The following is a 27,673-nucleotide window of genomic DNA, read 5'->3' on the forward strand; positions in this document are numbered from 1 at the left end:
AAGGGTAAACGGAATCTCTATGTGGGATCTCAAGCCTTGAATTACCGCAAGGATCATATGGAGGTTATTATCTTTTTCCTCTTTTGATTTAATATTAAATGTGTGAAGTTGTTAATTAATTGCAAGTTATTTTTTCCTATTGATATTGATGTGTTTGCTTTGTTGCAGATCCTTGAAATAGGAAAACGAAGAATGATAGTTGCAGATCCTAAAGGTACGAATCACTTCTCATCACTTGCTTACACTCTATTCACTGTCTTTTACGGTTAACAACTAGAGTTGAACATAAAGGTCTGAACTTTGGATGGAGATACTCTCAAAATGTGGTGAATCTGGGAGAAATCTCCATTGCTGCCTATTTGTTTCTCGCCATATCTCTCCTGTCTTACTAACTGAGAGCTTTATGGGTTGTTGTTACTGTTTTCTCCAATTATTTAATACAGGTTATATTTTATCAGTATTCACCTCTGGTTTCTCTTTAGATTCAAGACTAGAACTCTCCTGGGAGTGGCAGAAGAATGAGAGTCGCAGATTCTCAAGGCACGAATCACTTCTCTTCACTTGTTTATACTCTTTTCGATTTTTCTATGCATGTCTCATAAAAGCAGATTTGGTTTTAAACTACATGTTCTGATTTATTTTTTGTTGTTGTTTTCTGTTAAAAATTATGACTTGAAGATTCTCTACGATGTGTAATGAATCTGACTTGAAACATCTATGTGTTGTGTAATGAATCTGACTTCAAGATAGTGAAGTGATTCTCTAGTAAGAATTTTCTAGAAGTAATGTTAACATTTCATTCTTTTCATTAACTCATATTCGTGTACTGATACTGTTCTTCAGTCCTCAAGGTAATGCTGTGTGTTTGTTTCTTTCTGATTCTGTCAGTGTTGGTACTAAGGGTCTGACTGGTTCAAACGCAGCGGTTGCGGTTGCAGGAGTTTGCGAATGCGGGTGATTGCGGTTTTTAGTATTATTAAGCGTTTTGTATGACTGGCACAACGTTTGAAAATTGTTGCGTTTGCGGATCATTTCTGACTGGTTCACCCATCCACCTATACCAAAAAATAATTAATAAAGAATATTTAATAGACAAAAAAATAATTATAAAAAATTATAATTAAAAATAATAAATTTAAAATCCAATAACAAAATAATAATTAATAATTAAAAACAATTAAATTTATGGCATGATTATTGTTTCATGCATTCTAATAATCACCAAATATTTCATCAAGCTGTGCAACATACTCAAAAAAATTTGTTCCGAGACGTGGATTTTCTGGATTCATCTTATACATATTGTAAAATTTCTTCAAATTATCCCAACGATTTTTAGCGTGCTTCCAACTCATCTCTATTCCAAATTGCTCATTAAGCTTCTTGAGAATATTTTCTTTTTGGGTTAGAAAAAAATCTGTTTCCTTCATCTTTGCTCTGTTTCTCCACAATTATACATTGAAGTAATGTATGTGTCATTCTCGTTCGTCCATGTAACTTTCTGTAAACCAAGACATAGTGAATTTATTTACTCTTTGCAATCCAATAAAGTCAAAGTTAATAGTAAATAGCATACCGTTAATAGTATAACGTTAATTAAAAATGGATTAGTTAGGATATATAAGTAGCTGGACGTGATTTTATTAGTTAGGATGTATATGGAATCTAAATCTAATTTAATATTTTTTTTCAACCGCAACCGCCCGCGACCGCAAACGCTTGCGGGAAGGAGCTTTTGATTTTGAGCGATACAAAGTGGTTCGAAGCGGTACAAAGCGATTCATATGATTGTTTCGAAACGTTGTCAATCGCTACCAACCGCAAAAGCTGCGTTTGCGGGTGGTAGCGGGGAAACCAGTCAACACCTAAATGAAGCTGAGAAGCTCTCATAAGACGCACACTTGCCAGTTCTTGACAGTTCCTCGGCAAGATGGCCAAATTTGCAGAAAAATGCAAACACCAACGAAGTTTTATGTATTGCGGCATGATCTCAGCAATGGTAGACGGTATAATACCTATATCGCCTTATACCACCGTAGACGACAAAGCTCTAACTGCAAAAAAACTTAAGGTGAGACATTTCTGAAATGTTCTTATATTCCTTAACTTGTATGTTATAAAGAAGAAGTAAGTATACATGTCTTAAACTTAAAGGCTATGAAGTGTACTTATGATCCATTCTTAATTCAAAAGCTCAAACAGCTGAACCCATCTGATTATTTTTTACAGGTTCTTGGAACACCAGCTCGGGAGATTATTAAGGTGCATCCCCTACTCTTTCTGTGTAAGATACAGGCTAAGGCCAAGAAGAAAATAGGAGCAAGGTTTTGATTTAGTTCCCAGGATTTTTAGTCCTTTTATATTTAGTTCTGATTTTGTAATGATGTTTGTGTAAGATTTGATGAAAATGTAGACATGTTTGTGGTACTGATGTAAGTACAGTTTAGTTTATCAATGAAATATAAGATAATTTTTTATTTAAATATAATTAGCAACAAAACATATTTCTATGAACAAGTTCTAATAGCACATTGTTTGTACGGAGTTCAGTCGACTAGAGTGAGAGAACGTCGACTAGAGTAAGAGAATGGGAAGATGGGATGAACAAAGACGTTTTATTAGATTTGGACAAAGAGGTTACAAGGATGGAGAAAAGACTGAGGCGACAAGCTGGTGCTCGGAAACCTAACCGGAAAAGTACAAAACGGTGAGGGATAAAGAGAGACTAAAACCCTAGATCTAGCCGCTCAGTGTGTGTGTTAAAGTGTGGATCCATTTCTTGTTGTTGTCTCCTCTCCTTTTATAAGCCTCCTCTCCTCGTTTGCCCTAATCCGAGTACGCCTTATTGGGCCCTGCCTTGTGAAGGCCGAGTACGTGGGCTTTTGAGGAATCTCTTTAGGCCTGGTGCTCTAGTCGACTAAAAGAATTCTGGGGCCGAGCCGACAGTTCTACTCACCGAGCCGAGTAGACTCCTAGCTTGGCGGGCTAGATCTTATTATTTGATGGGCCTTGTGGAGCGATGTAATTCATCTCCTACAATAAGTCCCCCCCCCCCCCCCCCCAGTTCACTTGTGAGCAGCGTAGCGGTCTCAGTGAATTTGTGGGTCAGCTTTGATCGGATAATAAAATCCAGCATGGGAGACGCACCGCCTTTCGTTGGTCGAGTAGAGAGTGATTATCGAGAGACGTTTACTCGAAATTTGCTGTTTTTCGTGATAGAAAACGCGTTTAGTCGTCCCTCCTTTATTTAAGTCTGGCACAACAAAGTTTTGGTCGCTTGTCGCCTCCCCTAACGGTTTGGTCTTCAGAGTGGTCGACCGTTAACCATTTACTGTGAGGATCCGGATAAAGTGCGAACCGGAAATTGATTTTTGGTTTGATGCGAACCAGGAGCCGGTTTGGACGAGAAGCCGAACCATCGCGAGTAGATTATTGGGTATGTAGGCGGCCCTGTAGGCCCATTTAGGCCTTTCTAGACCTAATGATTGCTTTTGGGAAGTGCGCCTTCGTTTTTACTATAAATAAGCCACTTCCCTTTGCTTTCGTCATTCTTCTATACAGATTCAGGTACCCACTTTTATCTCCCTTCTCTCAACTTTTTATTTTGATTCTCTCTCTAAGTTCGTATTCCGTTAAGTCAGCGTCCTGATCATCGGTCTGTTCGTCTCCGGGGTGGAGAACATGCCTTCGCAAGGCCGATTATCGCGCGAGGAGAAAGGAAAGGCCATCGCTACTACTCCAACTCCGACTAAAGACACGACGGCAAATGGTAGCCCGTTGGACGAATTCGACCTAGTCCATCGTGACGCTATGCGGGATACAGAGAATATGAGTTTATCGCAGCGACTTTTAGTCTCCCATTCCCATAGGCAGATTCGCGAGGAAGCTGTCGGTCGGATTGAAGTTAGCGAGGATAACAGCGAGAGTAATAGTAGGAGTAGTGGGAGCGACGGTCGTGGATACCGGAGAAACAACCAAAGAAGGTCAGAGGGTAGTGTTTCTGAAGCATCGAGCCAAGTTCCGAGGCCTTTGAGAGCGGTTCGTCGGAGGATTCATTTCGATCAGATAGATTGCCGGCCTACGATCTACGCTGCGGAACCGATAGGCTGAGGGACTGATATACCATGGATTTGACTCATTTTCATCCATGGTATATAAGTGTTTTACTATCTATATACTATATACTCTATCATATTACGTATGTTTTCAGGTTCAGAGCTATCTTGGAGTAAAGTGATGATTATGGAGCATTTAGGAGCTTAAAAGAGATTTCATCCGAGCTGACCATTAGAGGTCGAAACACGGAACGCACGACTTGGTTCCAGCCGACTTTAAACCCAAGGCTTCACCAAATTACAAGATTACCCCTGACGACTTTTTAACCTAATAGTTATATACTTGCCTAAGTGTTAGGAGGCAAGAGAGTCCTTCTTTTCAGAGTTTTTCAGCCACCATTGTATTCTTACTTTCCGAGGAGAGAAGATCATAGAGAGATTTGTGATTGGAACTCCATTGATTCATCTATTCTATTCTATGCAATTTTTATCTGTATCTTGTGTTATGAATTGTTTAGCTATGTCTGAGTAGTTTACTTGTTAGATTCAGGGTTTAAATAGGTTCGAGGGATTAGCCCCAACTATAAATTTGCTAAGTTGTGGTATTCATTGATGCTGCAACTTTCAATAAGAAACAGACTGTTGTGAGTTTAGCCACAGGAGAGAAGGTTTCAGTATAATCCAAACCTTCCTTTTGAGTAAATCCTTTAGCAACCACACGAACTTTATGTCTCTCAAGAGTACCATCAGCATTAAACTTCAAAGAATACAACAGCTTACATCCAACTGCCTTCTTCCCAGCCGGTAAGGTAGCCAACTCCCACGTTCCTGTTGATTCCATTGCTCCAAATTCTTTATCAGCCGCCTCACACCATTCTTTAAAGTCCTTTGCCTCAGAATAAGATTGAGGGATTGGGATTTTGCTGATGCTATTACTATAAGATAAGTAGGAAGGAGACAATTTTGAATATGAAAGGAAAGATGAAATGGGATAAGTGATGTTTGAATCAAGATTGTAACAATGATAATCCTGCAAGTGAGCAGGTTGTTTACGTGGGCGAGAAGAAATTTGTGATGGAAGATTAGAAGATGGAGAAATTTCTGATGGAACTGGGGAATGATCAGTACCTGAGGACAAAGGAGAAGATGGTGTGAAGAGTTTCAAGCTGTCATTTGATGGTTGAGTAGAGGCAAGCGGAAAGATATCTTCATGAAAGATGACATTTCTTGAAACTGAAATCTTGTGTGTCTCCAAATCCAAGATCTTGTAACCTTTGACGCCAAAAGGATAACCCAAGAGAACACAAGCCTTTGATCTCGGTTGAAACTTGTTTCTTCCCTTTGGTGAAGTTGAACCATAACACAAGCAGCCAAATGTTCTCATCTGATCATAAGCAGGAATCTTATCAGTTAGTATCTCAAACGGAGTCTTGTTACCAATCACAGGAGATGGAGTTCGATTGATGACAAACACTGCAGTCAAGATACTATCTCCCCAATACGCAAGAGGAAGTTGAGACTGAAACATGAAGGCTCTTGTAACATTTAAGGTGCTTACGTTCCACTACGGAATTCTGTTCTAGTGTCTCAGGACAAGAGTGATACGAGATGATGCCCTTTTCTTGAAAGAAAGAAGAAAATTTTAACTCAGATGTGTTGCCTGATCTGACTGCTTTAATTCGCACTTTATATTGATTTTCAACTTGAGCAACAAACGATGGAAACACCTTAATAACCTCATCCTTTGTTCGCATTAAATAAACCCAAGTAGCACGAGAATGATCATCCACTATAGTCAAAAATACTTGTATACATCCACTGTCTCAACCGATAATGGTCCCCAAAAATAATTATGCAAAATCTCAAAGTTTGAATTACATCTGTTGTTTGGAGAAGGAAATGAAAGCTTCTTCTGCTTTGCCAAGTGACAAATATGGCAGTAAGAGTTTTCTTTATTCTTCTGCTTCATAGTTCCCAGATTATCAGCTATCAAGTCAAGTCTCGAGTAAGAAGCAAGACCCATTCTGTTGTGCCATGTGCCAATGTCCACCACTGCATTCACCCTCACAGAAGATTCTTTGATATCCAGCACATACAGATTCCCAATCCTCCTACCCTGTCAAATCATCGAGCCCTTGATACGATCATGTATTTCACAAGTAGATGGATCAAATATAACTCTGGAGGCAAGATCAGTCGTTAACGAGCTTATGCTGATGAGATTCAAGTGAAACTCTGGAATAAATAGAACATTCTGAAGTAGAATGTGTTCATTTATTTGAATGTTACCAACGCCACTGATCTTGATCATAGAGCCATTTGGGAGATTCACAGAACTAGTACGGTTCATATCCAATGATACAAAGAGTTCTTTACCATGGGAAACATGATGAGTAGCCCCAGAATCCAGAACCCATGTATCATTATTCATTATGTTCTGTGATACATTAAGAATACCGATAAAGCAAAATGTAGATTGGAGAAGGTGATACCAGGAATCTCATTAGTATTCTGAGAGGTAGATGCTTCACCCTGAGCTGAGACGTGTGTGTTCTGAAGTTGAGAGCTGAACAAAGCAAGGAACTGCTGAATCTGGTCCTTAGAGAGATTACCAATTAAGTTGTCAAGAGATGTAGACTTCACTTCACGTTTAGTAGAGGTAGGAACTGTAGGAGTAACAGAAGGTGATTTCTGAAACTTCTCAGGTGTTTTGCCTCTCGGAGTATAACCTGGAGGAAAGCCATGCTTCTTGTAACATATCTCTACAATGTGACCAACTTTGTTACAGAACGAGCAAATAGGTTTTCCTTTGTGAGCTCCTGTTTGAACATAGCACACACTCGAAGGCAAAGCTGAAGTCTCTGACACCTGAAATGCAGCAGGTGAAATGGCAGTCGCAAAACTCTTCTGACTGTCATCTTGATCAAGGATGTTATAAACTTCAGTGAGAGAAGACAGAGTCTTCTTCATATTATCTGACGACGAATCACAGCATATGATTCATTGAGTCCTGCCAAAAACTTCACAATCTTAGCACACTCAGATTTTAGATGGAGCCGAGCTGCTTTCCCACACGTACAAGGATCATCAGCTTCTTCACAATTCTCCAAACTGCTCCACAGAGTCTTCAGCTTGGTGAAGTATTCAGAGAGGGAAAGAGAGCATTGACGCAGATCATGTATCTCATGCGTGAGGTTGTAAGTTCGTGGCAAGTTCGTTATATGAAATCTACTATGAAGATCATGCCAAACATCAGTAGCATCATTCAAGCGCAAGATGCTACGATATATCTGAGTCGATACCGAGTTAAGAATCCAGAACTTAACAAGGCTGTTACAACGAGACCAAACGCGGAAGTTTAGATCGGATTCAAGAGGACGTGATATCGATCCATCTACAAAACCGATTTTATTCTTCGCATCCAAAGCAATCTTCATCGCAGCTTCCCAATCATCAAAGTTAGATCCATCAAACCAGGGTGATCGGAAGTATGCATGAAGAACGGAGAGTGGATCAAATCGGCATGATCAACACCAACAAGAGCTCACGACGCCTAAGGATCCGGACCAGAAATCACCGGAGAAGCGATCGGAGCTGCGCGAGTTGAAATACGGTTCGATCGACGCGGAATCTTCTTCATTGACACCATCGGAGCTTGATTATAGACGGAATACAAGCTCGAGCAAGCAAAATCACAGGATGATCGAGCTCAATGTTAGCTCTGATACCATATTACGTACAAGCTTCCTTGGGAGTGAAGAAGGAGAATAATATTAAAATCTCTTATTGATTAAAATGCTCATTTACATGTATATATAGTCAGCTATACAATTGATATTGAACCAACTAATCTAACCAAACCACTAAACCGGCATACATAAACCAATAGGATAAGCAACAAACGAAGTGTATGAAACTTTATCAGAAGCTGGTTGCACGAAATTACAGGCCATTTGAAGTCTTGATGAGAGTGAGGAAGGTGGTTTATTATTTGAGACTTTCGAATAATTCTAAAATTCATGCAATGTTTCATATCTCTCAGTTGAAATCTGTGGTGGGATCCATTCAAAAAGTCAATCCATTTCCGTGACGTTATCAGTTAATTATGAGTTGATTGTGGAACCAGAAGAATTGTTGAACAATCGCTATGATGAGTTGGGTCATTTGGATGTTTTGATTAAGTGGACGATTCTACCTACACACGAGACTATTTGGATGAGGATGAAGGATCGTAAACATCAGTTTCCTAATTCATCAACTGCGGACAAGTTGGTTCTGCCATACCGGATATTGATAAGCCATGGCAAGTATATACACGAAGGCAAAAGAAGGTGATAGCATCTCAGGAAACGAAGGAAGCACATGAAGAGCTTTAAACATTTGTATATTGATAATAAGAAGTTGTAACAAGAAAACAGTTAGTTACAATTCTGTTAAACCTAGTTGTTTTGGGCCTTAAACTATAAAAAAAAAAAACCATATGTGTGTTTTATGATTGGAAGATACAGAATCTTGAGAGAGTCTTTGTAGCTCATTTGTATTCTACTATCAGTGCCATATGTTATATTTTAGTTGGGAGAAGTTAAAGTTTGCAGAGGGGAGTTAAATTACATTGTATGTATTTCACCTTAGAGGATACATTCATCATAGTCATAGTTCAAAAAAGAAAAGGAATTAGAAACCTTCAGAGTTATTCATATTAAGCAAAAATGTTCAGTGGTTTTGATTTGTACAGCGCTGTTTTCGGTGTTGAATTACATAACATTTTTATATTGTTTCATTGATCTGTTAATGATTTGGCCAGATGTTTGTATTACAAATCAGGCACCTGGTAAAGGATCCGATTGAAATGATTTGGTAATGATTTTACCAAATGTTTTTGTTGTCGTATTACAAATCAAATAGGTGGGATGCATGGAAACTGGAAATGATTTACCAAATGTTTACTAGTTGTGTCAAGAGAAAAATATAAAAACTGAAAATTTAATATAAGTTAATGTCACTTATCATAAAATCAGCTAAAGTATCCTCAGATTATTTGCAATTACTTATTTCGAAAACAGAAGAAATAGCTTTCAGACAAAGGTCTTAGATACATATGACAACATAGGACAAGTTGTTCGAGATCATGGAGGAGAGACGACATAATATTTTTTATGAACATCATCTTCAAGGTTTCTATATTTGTAAATCCAAGAACACACGAGGAAATAGCCGAGATTCAAGACTCCTCCAATGACTAAAACCCAGTAAACATTGTCAACTCTTCCATGGTTTATATCATCTGGTAACCAATCGGTTGTCCTTTGAATCAGATCGATTAGAGCAGTACTTGTGTAGAAGCATATCCCAATCACCACCGAGGTAATTGACGTTGCGGTGTTCTTCATAGACTCTGGGAATTCTTGATAGCACAAAGCTACATTCCCTGGAAAATGAAAAGCCTCTCCTGCAAGCAAAATGAAAAATATGGAACATGATTGGTTTGATGTCAATTTGGAATTGAATGAACTATCTGGAAGCAAATTCTTACCAATTCCGACTATGACTAGAGAAGGGAACAGCCATAAGGCTGACATGTCAGCAACGGATGATGATTCAAGAAAATGACCGTTCTCTACTATCTTCAATCGCTTTGCTTCAACTATGGCAGACAAGGCCATGCTTAGAATGTTCAGAACATGGCCTATTCCCACTCTTTGAAGCGGTGTGGGGAACTTTCCTGTTAGCTTTTGGTAAAATGGGTAGAGAAGTCGATCGTTCACTATGATAAAAGAGCATGTGGACAGAAGTGTTACAACTTGAAGAGAGCCTGCTGGTATTTTGAACTTAGGACCAAGACTTCTGTCTATGACTAGACCCTGAAGAACTGTTAAGCTTAGCTGTGTGGCAATTGGAGTGCTCAAGAATATTGTTGCTAACGCAAGAGGAATTATTCTGATGACCGCTTTGAAATCTTCCACTTGTTGAACACTGCATAGTCTCCATAAAATCTGCATATTTAAAGACTCGTTAGAAACTCGGAGTCCAATGCGGTTCTCAAACTAGTTTTTACCTGAAACTCTTTGTGGGAACTTCCTTTGATTCACTGTGGTAGTCTTTGTTGTCGATAGAAATCTCAGCCTTCCTTTTGTATACTGCTGCGAGAATGACGCGAAGTAGACTTGTGAACGGAGTTCCCGAGCGCTTTTCATGTTTGTAGAATCTTTTCCCAGAGAGGAAAACCAAAAACCCTAATAGATTTGCAGCTAGGCAGAGACCAAACCCGAAAGTCCAGCTGATGTTTTCTTCGGTGTAGACAATGGCGGTTGTACTTATAGCAGCAGCAAAATACCATGTGAAGAAACACCAATTGAAAAAGCTGCCTTGATCTTTAGTTTTTTCAAACTGATTCGCACCAGCACTGGCCAGGGTGAACCTGTTCCCACCTGCTCCCACACAGGCTAGAGTAATGGCCGAGTAAAGGACGCCGAACTGGATTTTTGAAGTAGACTCGCATAGGCTTGATGCGGTCGTCTCGCATGGTTTGGGCCTTAAAGAGTCAACCGATACGATTAGAGTCAGCAGACAAACGCCCTGATCAAGGAGTGGAAGAAGTTGGTGAGTTTAATTCAGAGAGGAACAAAGGTTAAATTTGTTTTTAAGACTTTACCATTAGAGAAATGAAAGCTGAAACTAACAGGAATGGTTCCGAAGAAAGAGTCTGCTGCTATAGCTCCAACAACTGGAAACATAAAGGTACAACCACTAACTATGTTGGTAATCTGAGCAGCCGCAATACTTTTCATGTTGAATTCCTCAATCAAGAAGACGATCAGGTTAAATAACCAACCCAACACAGCTAATGAGAGGAATAACAACGTAGCTGCACCATAAAAACACTTTTTATATGAACTCACTTCTGTGGTTATATGAATATATGCAATGATTTGAAAGAAAAAAAAAATCAGAGAAGCAAAAAGTCTTACCTATCATAAACGGGAAGGTGATCCAACCTCCATTGCGGTGTTTGGTGTTGGAATCTGCTGACATTGGTGCTTCTGCATCGTTGGAAACTGAAACCGCCATTTCTAAAAAGGCAAGAAGAGATATTTCACTAACTTGTTAATTGGTCAGAAAAACTTGGACCATATAAGCAAGTAATACAAAAACGAGGATGAATGATGATTGACAATGATGACAAGTTCTCTTCTAATAATTATTTATGTATATAAAAAGACTCAAAAACGTGCATTTTCCGTGAGTTAAGCCATCTCTGTCCGTTTCTGACAACCTGTGTCAAGGCAGCTCTCTAAATCTAATATTTCTATTGCTGTCCTGTTAGAGGAATACTAAAGAAAGACCCACATGTATATCTTTGCTAAAAATTGATCATATGTCAAAAATATAAGTAGCCACCAATGCTGGAGATAAACATGAAGTTAACTTAGGCTTCGAGTTACACCGATCCTAAATGAGTTAAGATTAGGATAGTTTCTTAATGAGTTTAGGAAATATAATCTTTATATAAAGAGTTGCAAGAATGTTGTATACCTTTGTGAATTTGAGTGATTGTGTTTGAGAAGCTTAAGCTTTTTGAGTGTTTCCTTAAGAGAGATTAATAAAGAGAATTCTTCATTTGAGTTCTTATACAACCTTTGAGACTATATTTGGTATCAGAGCCATTATTTTCAAAAACGATCATGGGGGATATCGTGATAGCTAAGACAAAAGAAGGAGAAGGGCTATCGTCGATCAAGTCCAATGCTAAACGCAACAAACTATACTGTATGGGCTATGAGAATGAAAATTCTACTCAAAGTTCATAAATTATGAGAGGTTGTGGAGACTGAATCGGATGCATCAGACAAGAATGACATGGCAACGACGCTTCTATTACAGTCGATTTTGGAAGCCCTAATTTTACAAGTTGGTGAATTAGAGACTGCAAATGAGGTTTGGGATGCCATCAAAGCTCGACACTTAGGCGCAGACAGAGTAAGAGAAGTGATACTATAAACTCTTATGGCTGAGTTTGACCGTTTAAGATGAAGGACATAGAGAGCATCGATGAATTTGTTGGTAAATTTCCTGAAATATCGACAAAGTCAGCCGCATTAGGAGAGAACATGGAAGAATCTAAACTCGTGAAGAAATTCTTATCGAGTTTGCCCCGGAAGAGGTACATCCACAGAATCGCATCGCTTGAACGAATCCTTGATCTCAAGACGACTAACTTTAAAGATATCATGGGTCATTTAAAAACCTATGAGGAATGTATCTGTGAGGAAGAAGAAGAACATCAAGACAATCAACAAAGAAAATTAATGTACACTAACATGGAGTCTCAACCAAACCAAGAGGTATTATAACGGGTACAGAGGAAGAGTTCGAGGAGGTCGCGGCTACTATAGTGGAAGAAGGCGAGGTTGCTCATACTGGGCCAGGAGAGACACATCCAAAGTAACATGGTACATGTGTGAAAAGATAGGGCACTTCGCTGCAACATGTCCAGACAGATTACAACAACTTATTATAAACTAAGAGCATTGAGATATAAGCAAGTGAATTTGATCACATATTATAAACTCTTGGTCAATGAACTGAAGCAGGGTTGTACATGATAAACCCTTATATAAAAAAGTTTGTATCATCGAGGCTCATTCTATGATACATGACATCAATATAATGGTAAGAAGTCATAATTATTCATTTCACTTTTTTTCTAGATAATTAGTTGCAAAAGTTGATGATTTAGCTAAGATAGCTAGAAAGAAAAAATAATCATATTTAATTAACTGGTTTACTTACGGCTCGAATGGTAACTGCGATTTTGATAATATAAACAGTGGTGAGTTAAAATATGGTATTGTGCAACAACGGTTCATGCGGTGTACAAGAGAAATGCGATTTTGATTAAAAAAATTAAGTACTAAGGTTTTTTATTTAAAAAATAATGTGGTTTTAATAAAAGAAAGCATCACAGTTTTTATAGAAAAGTATTACGGTTTAGATGAGAAAAGTAATATAAGATAAATATATTAACAAAATTCGAATACTATTTTAAATTTATACTAGTTTTAATATTTAATTTTATAAATATTTGACATATTTTTTTATATATATAAATAATAATTTAAAATATTAATATAATAAAAGAAGTATAAAATAAAAAGATGTTATTTTAGTTTTTACTATCTATTGAAAACTAAAAAAAAAATCATTGGTTTACTACATGATATAGACAAATTACTGTTTTAAAATAAATTTTAAATTGTATACTACAATTTTTGAGTTGAACCACCCTTTTATGGGTTGAGAGTCTTGAGACTTATGAAATGCGTTATTTGATTATTTTGCATGTGTAAAATAACTCGCGCATATTTACTTTTTCATAAATTGCTCTCTTAGCTGAAATTGTGATCGGTGAATGGTTTGTGTTTCCTTTTATGTTGACTTCGAAAACTGTATCCAACAGGTGTACCATTTACCACATGAATGGTGAAGCATTGGCGGTATTAGTAGCTCCACAGTCAAATACGTCATGCACTCTGTTTCCATTCATTTTTTTTTTTTTCCATCAAATTTTGATTTTATAAAAGATTACGGGCCAAGCCCAATGCCCGAAGCCCACAAACAGAGGCCCACATTACAAATCGGCCAACCAAACAAACCAGATAAAACCCGAAGCCCACATTGGCTTAACAAGCCCAAGCCCACCTACTCGGACCCAGCACCGACCGACTCTGGGACACGCGTGCGTCGAGGAGGCAGAAGCGCGCCACGTGTGGAGATCTTGACCGTCAGTGCGCCACGCGTCGCTCCGCCTCAACCCGACCGTCTCCGCCTTCCCAAGCCGCCGTACCCAACCGCAGAAAACCCTCGATTCGGCGGAGCTCTAAAACACTTCGAGCCTCCACCGCAACCACATCTCTTCTTCACCACACTGAGACCCTGTCGGAGAGCATCCTCCCCCAGTGGAGAGCTCATCCGACGGCGACGCTACAAACCCTAAAAAATATAACCCGAAGAAACCTCTTCCGCTCCATGACCAGAGCCCATACTCGAACAGACAAACACCCTCGAGACGCTGAAGCCGGCGACGTAAGACTGACGGAGTCTTAACCTCCCGGGGACTTGAGCTGACGACGACGAAGTTATAGTATCTTCCGCCTCCCAGCGACTAAAACCGGCGGCGGCGGAGCTAACTAAGCCTCCACCTCCCGGAACAAAAAACACAAACATCTTTACCTCTCCGCGTCTTCACACCAGTGACAGAACCACCACCTAGGGTGACTGACCAGAGCTCAGGCAAGGCGGAAGCCATTAGAAACGGAGGTGAAACACAATCGGGAACTTTTTACTGAAGGATGACGGTCTCCGGCGACGGCACGCACGCTCACGCGCCGGCCGTCGTCGGAGATCTGCTTTCTCTCTCTTTTCGCTACTTTCTCTCTCTGATAAAATCTTCGGTGAAATCGAGATTTTGTTTTCTTCTCTTCTTTTTAGTTTAATTCACTTTTCTTTGAAAATATTGAGAAAAAGACATCGGCACTCTGTTTCCATTCATTATCTTGATAATAATATATATATATATATATAATTATATATATATATATATATATAATTATTAGTGTCAAATTAAATTTTAAAAAATATGCAGAAGATGTCAGTACATCACCAACCCAAATCATGAGAAAGTGTTCAAAAATATGAATACGTAGATGAATTAAGTTACAAAATTAACATCTCTAAAATATCACTGATCTACCGACATGCATCCACTAATTAATATGTGGATGTCAAACGTTCAAAACCTTATCATTATTTCAGTTTAAGAAAAAACAATCTTTATTTTCTGTTACTTTCAAAACCTCTTTATCATGTAAACAGTTAAAACACGTATATCCCTAACGTTATTTTGGTTATCTTGACATTCATACCCCCAAAAAAATTTTCTTTTGACAACAAAAAAAACTTTCATACCCAAAAAATTTTCTTTTGATTATTTGATATATTATTTGATGATAAATTGGGATGACTCTAAAGCAGATTGAGAGTTCATAACTAGAACATGACCGAATCTCACTTTACTTGAGCTTCTTGAGTAATCTAAATAGTGTATAGAATTCGAATTTTCAGCTAACCCTCCCACAAACCAATAATTCAATCTATTTTCACAACGACTGATCAGTTATAGGGTTGAAGTACCCAGAACCAGAACCGAAGATCTTAATTGTAACATTCCGAGTTGTGATATATGAAAAAGCTTAAAAGAATTGAATTGACTACTTATATCAATAAAGTGCGCTTATTTTTTCTGGTATACATCCGTTTAGAATTCTAGAGTTAAGTGTGCTTGGGATGAAGTAGTGAAATGATGGGTGACCTATCCGAAAGTGATTCGTGATAGCATGCAAGTGAGGCCAAAGCACGAAAAAATATAATGTGATGATTGCAGGGTCAATAAACAATAATTTCGAGTTTTGGAAAATTTACTCACCGACAGTTGGAACGGGATGTAACCAATGGGCCGAGAGAGCGGGCATGGGTAACCCATTAGCCGTGGACAGAACGTTACAAGTGGAATCAGAGCTGGTTAGCCATCTTGGTTTTGACCCGAGATGCATCTTGAGACATGTCGTGGAGCGCAACGAGGACATTGCATTCTTTGAGAGCGGGTGAATTGTAACATACCAAGTTGTGATATATGGAAAGGCTTAAGAGAATTGATTTGGCTACCTATATCATCAAAGTGCACTTACCTTTTGCGGTACACATTCGTTTAGAACTCTAGAGTTAAGCGTGCTTGAGCTAGAGTAGTGGAAAGATGAGTGACCTATCGAAAAATGATTTGCGATAGCGTGCAAGTGAAGGTAAAATACGGAAAAAGTCATGTGGTGATTGCAAGATCACGTTGGAATGGGATAGGGCCCACGGACCGAGAGAGCGTGCATGAGTGGTCCATTAGTCGTGGACGGTCGAAGTGTTACATAAACCAAAGCGAGCCAAAAAATTTATATGGAACTAAGACCAAAACCAATAAAATAATACAACAAGTATAAACCTTATGCCTAAAGAGCCATATTGAATCTAACCCGAACAAAAATATTTTGAGTATCTACAAAATTTTAAATCATAAATATATATTTAAATTTATTAATCATTTTAGATTTTAATATTCAAAAATATCCAAAAAATCTGAAAATATTAAGAATTATCCAAAATACCTTACAATATCAAAAAATTACCCAAAAAAAATATCCAAATGAAATATATAAAAATATTTAAAATAATAAAAATATTGAAAATACATATTGGTTCTCTACCAAAATATGCACATTTAACCAATTTTTATGTTACTTTTAAGTATTTGACTATACATTATTTAAAATATGATTGGATTTTTCAATTCTTTACATAATTTAAATATATATCCGAACCTGTCAAGATCTGAACTTAACCTAAGCAAAATTTATAATATAAAAAAAAAGTAAAAATTTGAAACTCGAATAGATCAGAATCGGATTTTAATAAGTATTGGAACGCCCATTGATACATAAGACTACAAAAATATACTGTATCTAAGTTTATTTTAAGAAAAAATATTCACGACCAAATCAAAGGCTAAAATAATCCAAGAAATTATGCCTTAAGTACATATAAGCCATAAATGTCAAAGAAACTATACCGCATAACCGAGCATATTGAAATTAGGAAACAAGAATAAAAGTTTGTATATTCATCCAAGACAAACAATGAAAGAGTTTTTATCCAAACATAAAAATATCAGAAAAGTGTTCATTGCTGAAGGTTTTTGCGAGAAATGACAAGTTTTACGAAACAATCTTCCTTTAAATGAAAAGTCGGAAAGTTTCCACGGGAGAATCTCATGATAAAATCTATAAGATAATCTTCCACAAAAACAACTTTGAGAAAATCTTTACGGAAAAACTTACATAAAACAAACAAAATGGTTCCAAAAGTGTACTAAGCAACCAATGAATAAAATGAGAACCGAAGAAAGGCCTCATCGCCTTTCCCGCTTCCATCTCGCCCTTCTCATATACTATCACCGCCCTTCATGCTTCCATGTCGCCCTTCTGAGATACCCTTGTCACCCATCTCTTCTTTCTCTCTCTTCCTCATCCCCCTTCTCTCTCTCCTCACTCCGTGTCACCCTTCTTTCTTTCCTCACACCATTTCGTCATTTTCCTCTCTCCTCACTCCAAGTCGCCCTTCTCTCTCTCCTCATTCCATGTCACCCTTCTCTCTCTCTCCTCATTCCATGTCGCCCTTTAAGCCTCCACATCGCTCATGAGGCTCTCATCATGTTCTCCTTTGAATCTCGTTCAAACTTTCTTTCGTTTGGTTGCAATTGGAGTTTCCGTTGAGATTTTTCGAAGAAAACAAGTAAGACGTTGTTTTCTCGTAATACTTCGAGTCAAACGTCTTGTCGAAAATGGGTTAAGTCAACATTATCAAATTTTTGACTAAATTTATCAACTTTTTTGATTCTGTAAGACCAACGATATCAAAATCGATCATCGGAAAATTGACGATTTTTCGGGAAAAGTCATAAAAATGCATAAGTCATAAAATGGTTCAATGTAACCTAAAACACAACGAAAGCCCTCTTATGATTTGAAATAAGAACAGCCCCGAAATGCAATGACGGTTTACTCGAATTGGATATAGAAAAATGGAAGAAGATGGATAAATGTGAAGTTTCCAAGATAAACATAATTTTTGGAAAGATAAAGAAATATCTCCGCAAAATGATAAACTCGAATCAGGGCGGAAAAGGATAGACGGTCTACAATGGACGCATATATAAAGATGACCTAGGAGAAGATGACAAATAGACATAAAGAGTCTTAGCAACTTTGCACTTAGATAAATTTTAGGCAATTCCGTTTTTGTTATCGAGCTGCGACTCAACTAGGTTTTAGGTTTTAAGTGGTTAGAATTAGAGAACTCACTACAGCAGAAGCTTTTACAACATGTTGCAACAATTGCTACGCTCATACGCAGATTCAAAATAAGATCATCCTCTCTTTGCTCTCGATTTCGTATTGTTTACTTTGTTTTTCCATTCATAGTTTGATCACTTGTCGTTGGTTTCACAGAAATCAGGATTTTCAAGGATTTTTGAGATTTTTCTACTTTCCTCTATTAGCTAAAATTGAAAGTGAATTCCGGTTCCCACAATTTAGCAATAGAATGAGGGGGTCAGATCAATCTTACACAAAGCCGCAAAAACGCTTGGTCAAGCACGACTGAAAACACGCAAGACAATCAACCAGCTCACGACGACAATGTCCACTTTGACAACATTGATAACACTCCAGCAACGAGCGCTCATGCAGCCAATACTGATGCTCATGCCGCAGCGCTCGATGAAATAAAAAACATGGTTTCGATCTCGTAAAGAAGTTGAACGACCAGGATAAGCTCATGAGTTCTTTGTCTAAACAGATCAAAACCTTAACAATGAGAATTATGGCTCTTTTCCCACGTGGAGCTATGAGAATCCGAATGTGGGAGGATACTTGACTTCGTGACTCCACAAGACAGACCCACTAAAACGAAAACCCGTCGCGTCAAAACCCGGTGAAGTTACCCCTGTCGTAACACGGAAAAACATAGAAAAATCTCATCTCTCAATTGAGAACGACAGAAATTGAAGTCGAGCATGTTAACTTGGACGTCAACGACCATTCCGACTCTTCGGAAGAAGATGCTAACGTACACCCAAGAAGAACGAGAAGCCATACGACTCGGAAAAATTCATCGTTCGACAAACCCATGATGGGCCAAGGAACAAAAACGAACATCTTGATGAGATTTACGATCTCTGCAAATATTTAGTAAAAACAGCTGTAGAAATAAAAGCCGTGAAATCGCAAATTCACCATGCTACTAGCGCTGGAACCAAGATAAACATGCTACTCAAAGAGGCCGAAAAATGGAAGAAGATGAAAAGATGTGAAGTTTCCAAGATCAACATGAATTTTGGAAAGCTAAGGAAAAATCTCCGCAAAATGATAAACTCGAAATCAGGCGGAAAGAAAAGACAACCGACTTTGGAAGATATATAAAGAGGACCTAGGTGAAGAGGACAAAGAAACAGAAAATACTTGGCAACTTAGAGCAATTTTAGACAATTTCATTTTTGTTATTTAGCTTCAACTCAAGTAGGTTTAAGGTTTAGATGGTTAGAACTAAAGAACTCATTGACAACTCTTGCAGCCGAAGCTTTTACAAGCTATTGTAACAATTACTACGGTCTTATTTGGATTTGAAATAAGATTATCTTCTCCTAACTCTTGAGTTTGTATTGTTTACTTTGTTTTTCATTCATAATTTGACCACTTGTTGTTGGCTTTGTAGAAATCCGAATCTTCAAAGAAAGTTGAGATTTATTTACTTTCTTCCATTAAAAATCAAACTCAAATTGAGAAGATCAAATTCAAGATTCATTATTTGTTCCAAAATTAAATTTCAAGTAAACAAGTATTTTAACTTTGATTACATTATCATGATCGTTTATTTTTCTCACGATGACACGTTAACAATGTTTAATATCAAATAAATGAAAAAACATTGTGCAAAATTATATTATAGAGTTAAATATCTGTCTCTCACCTCACGACAAAAACATACAATTTTTTTTACATTTTCTCTTGTCACTAACTAATCAAATTGACAATAACCTACCACCCAAATCCAAACTAGTCTGTATTGAAAAAGCGTATACTGACGAAGCAGACGAATATTACCGTAATTTAAATCAACTGACGACACCTGTCATAGCATGTGCACTTATGTAGTAACCACATCATCGTCAATATCACCTCTTCTTTAGCGCTCTTCATTTTAAAGTCTGCACAAGAACCAGAGCAAAGCTACTAAAATATATATATATATATTCAAAACCCCAAAGAAAAAAACCTGAGAGGAGCTATGAGATCGAGCAACCATCTAATAGGTATGGTCAACTTCCTCACCTTCCTCCTATCGATCCCCATCCTCGGCGGAGGGATATGGCTAAGCAGCAGAGCTAACTCAACCGACTGTTTACGTTTCCTCCAGTGGCCACTCATCGTCATCGGAATCTCCATCATGGTCGTATCACTTGCCGGATTCGCCGGAGCTTGTTACCGTAACAAGTTCCTCATGTGGCTATACCTCGTGGCCATGCTTCTCATCATCGCAGCCTTGATAGGATTCATCATCTTTGCTTACGCAGTCACTGATAAAGGATCTGGCCGAACCGTGCTTAACCGGGGTTATCTTGACTATTATCTTCAAGATTATTCCGGTTGGTTGAAGGATAGGGTCTCGGATGATGGATACTGGGGAAAAATCAGCTCGTGTATTAGAGATTCTGGAGCTTGTAGGAAGATCGGAAGGAGCTTTAATGGCGTCCCTGAAAGTGCTGATATGTTCTTCCAGAGAAGCCTTAGCCCTGTTGAGGTAACTTTCTTAAAATAAAACTTGGGAAGTGACAGAAATATCAAATCTTTTTATCAACCTTGAAATAAAATCACAATGAATATTGATGCTTATTCTTGGATTCTGGGATATTTTTTTTTGTTAAAGCTGGGATATTCAGAATCAAATTTTTGAAAAAATTATCTGGATAATAGTTTTAGAAAAACTGATACTATAATTTTTTTCAATTTTGGGACAAAAGCTTTAAATTTATTTTCTTGAAATAATAAATAATTATGGTCCTCCATGTCTTCATGACCCATATGATGAGACTCAATTATTGTAAGATAATAATTATAATCTGTTGCCCCCGAAAAAGAAATAATAATTGTAATCTTTGTTCAAACTGAATATATTTTGGGTTTACTGTTTTTTATAATTAATCTAGTTGACTATTTTAGTGTGGAGTATAGATCTGATTCAGCTTTGCCTCTAAAATACTCAAGCAAATACAATAATAGATGGGAGAACTGATATTTAAAATATGTAATTTATTCGCCTTATTGATTGTTGTGTGGAAGCCATAAATGATACAAATTTTGACCATGCAAAATTTCTTGTCTAAGCTTGAAGCTTCTATTCTTATTGGGTCAGAGATCCTCTGCAATTTTGCTGGCCTTTGCAGTTTTGTTCATATACGTTAAATCTATTTTTAGGTTTTGGAGCGACCCCAAAAAGTATAAAACTTTATGAAAAGAAAAAAATTATTGCTTTGCTGTTTCTAGAAAACTTTAATTAATTTTTTTATGTATATATGCTCAAAATTCCAACGTCATGAGCAAAAACAACCACAAAATTGCATTAAGGTTTGAAAGGGTAGTTGTTCAAGTCCTTGTTTTGTATTAAATCGTGAATCTATAATATTCTGTTTTATTTGTTTTCCTCATGAAATATTCGTTTGCTATGTGTACTATACACCCACACTGAGATATATGTGGATCTTTTACTTTTTGGTGGAAAATATCAAATGTATTATCAGCCTACCCAGCTGTGATTTGATCTATTATCGTAATGCTATATAATATGGTGGTAGTTATGCATACGGTTTAAGCTATGTTAAGTTTAGGTATCTATACTTGAAGATATCTCAATGGTGCTATTAAAGAAGAGTGGCTTCAGTTTCTTATATGAATTATTGAAAATTTGGGATTACTATTACGTATCATGATCTATATTTGTTGTTACTTTCTAGTCTGGCTGTTGCAAGCCACCATCAGATTGCGGGTATGCATATGGTAACGAGACATTTTGGACGCAAGGAGGAGGGCTCGTAGGTGCAAACCCGGACTGTATGTTGTGGAATAACGAGCAGAGCATGCTCTGTTACCAGTGCAGTGCTTGTAAAGCGGGTGTTCTAGGGAGCTTGAAGAAGAGCTGGAGAAAAGTGTCTGTGATCAACATAGTGGTGCTTATTATTCTCGTTATCTTCTACGTTATCGCTTATGCGGCTTACAGGAATGTCAAGAGGATTGATAACGATGAGCCGGCCGGTGAGGCTAGGATGACAAAATCACACCCTAGTCATTTCCACCTTTGATCAAAATTATGGTAAAGTTCATTACATATTAATGAAAATGTGATGACAATGAAACAAAAGATGGGTGCTTTAATATATGTTTTCACATGCTTATGATTTAGTACTTTTGTTTTTGTTTTTGATATGTAACACATTTCTTTCTGTGTGTGTATATTATTTATGATGGAACTACATATTATTGTTTCCTTAAATACGCATTATACCGCAACCTTTTAATCGAAGAGATTTGTTAAAATGGACTGAGAACTAACCGGATTTGGAAAAACAAAAACAAACGGTTGGGAGGCATAAAACCAATCATGTTCTGCTTTCATCATCTTCACGGCTAAGTCTGGGCTCCATATTTGTATTGTTTGCTCTTCCACTGTGAAGTCCTCTTAATACGAAGCGGGATTCATTTCCTCTTTGATGACTTTTATCGACGTGTAGAACCAACATTGTTTTAGCACATCTTTGGTTTAATAGATTCCAAGAGACTATTGATATTGCTCAAATACCCTAGAACATGTTTTTCTCTAAAATAAGAGGTTTAGATGTAATACTTAGAGCATGAATCCACAAGAAGTATGGACACGTAATAGATTTTAAAAATCAAGGTTAACTTAGGCGAACAATATAAAAGCAGTAAACAAAACAGTAGTGGATAGAACGGTTTATAAGATATTAGAAAGAAACGCAAGATCTAGAGATTTATCAATCAAGAGATTCAAAATTACACTCAAGAATGTTAAAGGTTTTATAGATTCAATTCTAAAATTCGAATTCAATAAGTAAGATTTCCAGCTCGTTGCGAGTATAATCGAATGTATAAATCCTATGTTCCAGCTCTCGCATGTTAACAAAGAATGAGTGTCGATCGATACTAATGGTTGAATGTTGATTGATACTACTTAAGAAAAAACATTAACGCTCAATCGATAATGTCCAACTAAATCCTATAACAACTCTCGTATGCGCCTAGGTATCTAATCCACTCAGGATTCGGGTTCCGTTAATCATTGCACTCTCGTGCCTCTCAATCGTCCTATGATTTTAGGTTCAAATAGTCAGTCACACTCTCGTGCTATTCCAACTACTCTAGATCCTAGTATTACAAGCTATCCTAGTGTAGAAATTAGTAAGCAACTCTAGCAAACCTAATTGATGATCAATTTGACATTAAGCTCATGAAATCCCTAAACCTAACATGATGATTACTTAGACATCCAAGAAATAACACAAATCATAGTCTGAACTTTCCAGGATCTTGCTCCTTCTTCAGTGTCCTCTTGGGTTTACAGCTGACCTTGTTGAATAGGAGCTCAAATGTCCTTATCAGTCTCTCTGCTCTCTCTTAAGAAATTACCAAGTCTATACTTATGATATGCATCCTCGAAAGAAATATCCTTAGGAAACCTCTTCACCCTCTTGTGAAATCCTTCAAGTTCCTCTTAGTTAACTTCTCGCCTGAGGTGTTTGGGAATATAAGGTTTCCTAGATTTCACTCTCTTCTCAACTGGAATTTCTTCTTTCGTTGTCTGCCTTTCCATGGCAGGTTCATATCCATATGTTTTGTTTCGATCGATACCTGGTTGATGCCGTCAATCGACACTCTCAACGAAAGAGGTTCCAGCTAGGGTTGATTGCTCTTGCTCTGGTGCTTCTGCAGATTGCTGACTTATCTTCTCTGTTTTCTTCAAGCAAACTAATGTTTGAGATGGAATTCGAGTTGCCTTCAAGCAGTGTGCATCAAGATCTGGTAAACGTACTCGGTATGGCATTGACGGTTGTCGATCGCCGTTCTTCTGGTGTTGTCGATCGATGCTTCAATGTTGTTGTCGATCGATTTTTTTGTGTTGTTGCCGATTGACATCATCTAATGTAACTCGAGCTAGGGTGGGAGGATGCGGGTGTCGAGCAGCAAAATCTGAGTGGCTCTGAATTCGAACAGTTTTGTCCGATCCCAAAAGTGGTGTCGATTGATGCTCGGTTGATGATGTCGATCGGTGCTCAGCTGTTGATGTCGATCGATGCTCAGCTGTTGGTTTCGGTCGATACTTAGTTGTTGGTGTCAGTCGACACCAGTAAGAGCTGCCTATAGACATGGAGCTTCCGACTAGGAAAACATCTTCTTCCAGCTTCTCCTGCTCGAGCACGTCTCCAAAGTCATTATCTGAGATGGCATTAACCTGGTGCCTCTCACTTTCCACAGCTTTCCCTTTGACCAAAGCTTCTTCCTTCTTCACAGCTTCTGCAGTCCGAGAAACCTGGGCATCTAGTATCATAACATGGGCATCTAAGGTTTCAAATTTTCTATTCATCTCTTTGTAGAGAACATCCAACCTTAGATTTAAGTATGCACTCATCTTCTGCTGAATTTCCAGGACCTTCTCTATCATAGATTCCATATTTCCTATATAGCCCTGATCCTCATCCTTCTCTACAGCATGTTCTACCAACGAGACTTCATATACATAACCAATCTCAGCCTCAACGATCTTGTCACTATCCATTGCAGCAGATTTTATCATGTGCATATCCAGATTTCTGGAACTGTTGCTATACATCAAATTCTCAATCAGTCTCTTAGCTCCATCTGGGGTCCTTGTCTTGAAGTTTCCTTCGCTTGCAGTATCCAGCATCATATGATATCGCACATCAATACCATTTCAGAACTTTTGAATCTCTATAAAACCATGATGTGGGCAGTACCTTTGGTATCTCCTAAACCTCTCCTAAGAGCTTTTGAAAGCTTCTGTATGTCCCTGAGAGAATGTCCCAATTTTATCTCTCATCTCTTCAACCCTTGCATCATCTAAAAATTCAGTCATAAACGCAGTCCTAACATCATTCCATGTAGTGAGAGGTCTTGGTGGTAGGTATCTCAGCCACTTTTTAGCACTCTCAGAGAAAGAATATTTGAACAGCTTGCAGATGATGTAGTCTTTGGTTGCTTCATCCTTCTGGATGCCAGACACAAAGTCCTCGAGTGTCTCAATATGATCCGAGGGATTTTCATCAAGAAGACCACGATAAGGGTGCTGGCCCACAAGAGATACGTGTGTGGGGTGTATTTGAAATCCCTGGATTTCTAGAGGTCGAATCATAGACCTGTTGGTACAGAACTGACTAGGCCTGATCAAATCTGCTAACAACCTCTGAAGAGTGATATACCTTGGATTTGACCCATTTTTATCCATGGTATATAGGTGTTTTACTATATATATATATATATCTATGTTTTCTACTCTTCTAGGTATGTTTTCAGGTTCAGGTGCATTTCGGAGTAAAGCTATGACTTTGGAGCATTTTGTAGCTTAAAGGACATTTCACACGAGCTGACCACTTAGAGGTCGACGAGAGGAAGAATAATCGATCGATGCACATCAGTGCTGACGATCGATATCAGGAAATGCCTCGACAGATGAAGATTAATATCGATCGATGTACACAAGTACCATCGATCGATGTCGAGATACCAGACACGACATTTTGGATTCAGCAGACTTAAAAACCAAGGCCAAGCCAAATTACCAAAATGCCCTCACGAGTTTTTAACCTAGTAGAATATATACTGCCTAAGTGTTTTGACGGCATAAAAAAGGAGAGCTTTTTGTAGACCTAGTTTTGTTACAAGTTTCATTTGGGAGAGAAGATCACTTGTGATTGGAACTCCTTGTTTCTATTTCTTTTCACCTATACTATGAGTTTCTATTCTTTTATTGTGATGAATTGCTTTGCAATGTCTGAGTAGTTCAACTGTTAGATCCATGGTTCAGATAGGTTTGTGGGATTAGCCCCAAACTATAGATCTGCCTTGTTGTGATATTCATAATAGATTTGTATTCATTGCTTGTTTTAGCCTTGCTAACTAGAACTTGATCATAGGATTGCATACTCAAGCACCCTTGTTATCCCATCCTGACATCTATCTATCATATTAGGATTGCTAGAGAGGGCTAACCGCCAATTTAGCATCTTAGTAGGGCATTTCATACTCGCGCATAGGCCTGGCTAGAACCCGTCGATCGATGTCCTCAACTAACAATCGATCGACGTTGGCAAAGGTGTATTGGTCGACGTCTTACTAGACCATCGATCGACACTCTCTCGTTGTCTGCATACTAACCGTTGAGACACGAGATCTAGTCTGTTAACCAGTGGTACATGCGTCAGCTGATCACTGAGTTAAGCGAATGAGCTCTAATATATCATGCATGCAACAGTTAGGCATCTATAGGTATTACAATCTACAACACCTGAATAGTGGCTCTGCATCTAATATCATTTCCAACCAAGTTACATTTATTATTACCCGCTTGTTACTATTGCTATTTAATTTAGACATTTACAACCTTTATAATTAATAAACACTAGATTTAATTGTTCCCTACCTCCTTGTGGATTCGATCCCTAAGTACTACATCTGAACCTCTTTTGCTGAGAGTAACACTCCTTAGGGTAATTTGAGTGGTATCAAATTTGGCGCCGTTGCCGGGGAGCTTTGATCGCCATTAGATTTAGTTTTATTGATTCTTATTCTTTTCTTTACCCCTTTCTAATAATTTTTTTTCTTGTCTTTTCAGGTGCATGCCCAACGATACCAGAAGCAACAACGAGAAAGACTTGCTGTTCTCAGACGATCCTGCTCATTTGGAACGCACCATCCGTAGAGGTCAACGTTCCATCCGTCGATCGATATCGTGTCGTCAAAAATGGTAAACATTATTATTCTACCTCAGGACGAGAACGGAAACCTGTATGACCAGGCCGGTCATCTGCGTAATGCAACAGGTCAGAAAATAGATGCTCAGGGAACTGTAATCTCTGATGCTGATGCTACAGGAGCTGCTCAACCTGTAGATGAGGACGCTCGATCGAAACCACTGGCCGACTACAATCGCCCAGATGAGTACTATTCCAACAGATCAGCCATTCGACTTCCAGAGATCTAGAAGCAGAATTTTGAGCTGAAGCCTTAATACTACACTCTCGTGTCGCATATACCCTACTCTGGGTTACCGCACGAGCATCCCATGGACCATTTGGAACGGTTCGAGGATCTAATCGCTGCTATTCGGATGGAAGGAGTCCCCAAAGATTACCTGTTGTGCAAGCTCGTCAGATACACGCTGAATGGAGAAGCGATGCACTGGCTTAGCCAGCAAGCCACATGATCTTTAACATCCTGGAGCGACATCAAGAATGTTTTCTTCCGAAACTTTTTCGATGAGGCGCGCGCTGAAGAACTTCGGAACAAAATTTCCACATTCTCGCAGAAGGATGGAGAGTCCTTCAAAGATGCGTGGATTAGATTTAGGTTCTTCCAGCGAGACTGTCCACACCCCGGATTTAACGAAGTGCAGCTGCTAAGCACTTTCTTCCGAGGTCTCGCCTTACAGTATCAAATGGCCCTTGATACGGCGACTGAAAGAAACTTCACTACTCGGAATCCGTTGGAAGCTGTGAGACTTATCGAAAACCTTGCTAACAGCAGCAGCACCAAAAGCACTGACTCTGAACGGAAGAAGTCTGTAGCCTCTATCGGGAAGGAACAGATGGACGAAGTAAGAGCTAAGTTAGATGTGGTGCACGGGCTTCTTAGGAAGCAAGTCTGTTCAGCTGA

The 27,673-nt window shown here is 38.3% G+C and overlaps 1 protein-coding gene, 2 long non-coding RNA genes, 1 other non-coding gene and 1 pseudogene across 4 annotated transcripts; 2 read left to right on the forward strand and 3 right to left on the reverse strand.

Annotated features, from left to right (window-relative positions):
* Positions 1 to 571: 571 nt before the first annotated feature.
* LOC117132725 lies at positions 572 to 2,053 on the reverse strand. The gene is made up of 2 exons (XR_004456249.1): positions 1,866 to 2,053; positions 572 to 896 (listed from the first exon to the last, which is right to left on the reverse strand). It is a non-coding gene; the product is annotated as an uncharacterized LOC117132725 (long non-coding RNA).
* LOC117132724 lies at positions 1,866 to 2,483 on the forward strand. Its single transcript, XR_004456248.1, has 2 exons — positions 1,866 to 2,071; positions 2,230 to 2,483. It is a non-coding gene; the product is annotated as an uncharacterized LOC117132724 (long non-coding RNA).
* A 6,192-nt stretch (positions 2,484 to 8,675) lies between these two features.
* On the reverse strand, positions 8,676 to 19,631 carry LOC103874332 (annotated as a pseudogene).
* Positions 19,632 to 19,868: 237 nt separating this feature from the next.
* Positions 19,869 to 22,259, forward strand: LOC103873534 (tetraspanin-3). Its single transcript, XM_009151948.3, has 2 exons — positions 19,869 to 20,513; positions 21,724 to 22,259. Exons 1-2 carry the CDS (start codon positions 20,001 to 20,003, stop codon positions 22,066 to 22,068), a joined length of 858 nt encoding a protein of 285 aa, XP_009150196.1. The 5' UTR covers positions 19,869 to 20,000; the 3' UTR covers positions 22,069 to 22,259.
* Positions 22,260 to 27,294: 5,035 nt separating this feature from the next.
* On the reverse strand, positions 27,295 to 27,400 carry LOC117129120. The gene has a single exon (XR_004452702.1). It is a non-coding gene; the product is annotated as a small nucleolar RNA R71 (small nucleolar RNA).
* Positions 27,401 to 27,673: the final 273 nt, after the last annotated feature.

The sequence above is a fragment of the Brassica rapa genome, chromosome A01 (assembly GCF_000309985.2).
Source record: "Brassica rapa cultivar Chiifu-401-42 chromosome A01, CAAS_Brap_v3.01, whole genome shotgun sequence".
Classification (NCBI taxonomy): Eukaryota; Viridiplantae; Streptophyta; class Magnoliopsida; order Brassicales; family Brassicaceae; genus Brassica; species Brassica rapa.

What these genes read in the sequence shown, in the direction of transcription:
- LOC103873534 (XM_009151948.3), top strand. Translation starts at nt 20,001, where the DNA reads ATGAGATCGAGCAACCATCTAATAGGTATGGTCAACTTCCTCACCTTC. An exon ending in GAAGCCTTAGCCCTGTTGAG is followed by an intron (nt 20,514 to 21,723) that starts GTAACTTTCTTA and finishes GTTACTTTCTAG; the next exon opens with TCTGGCTGTTGCAAGCCACC.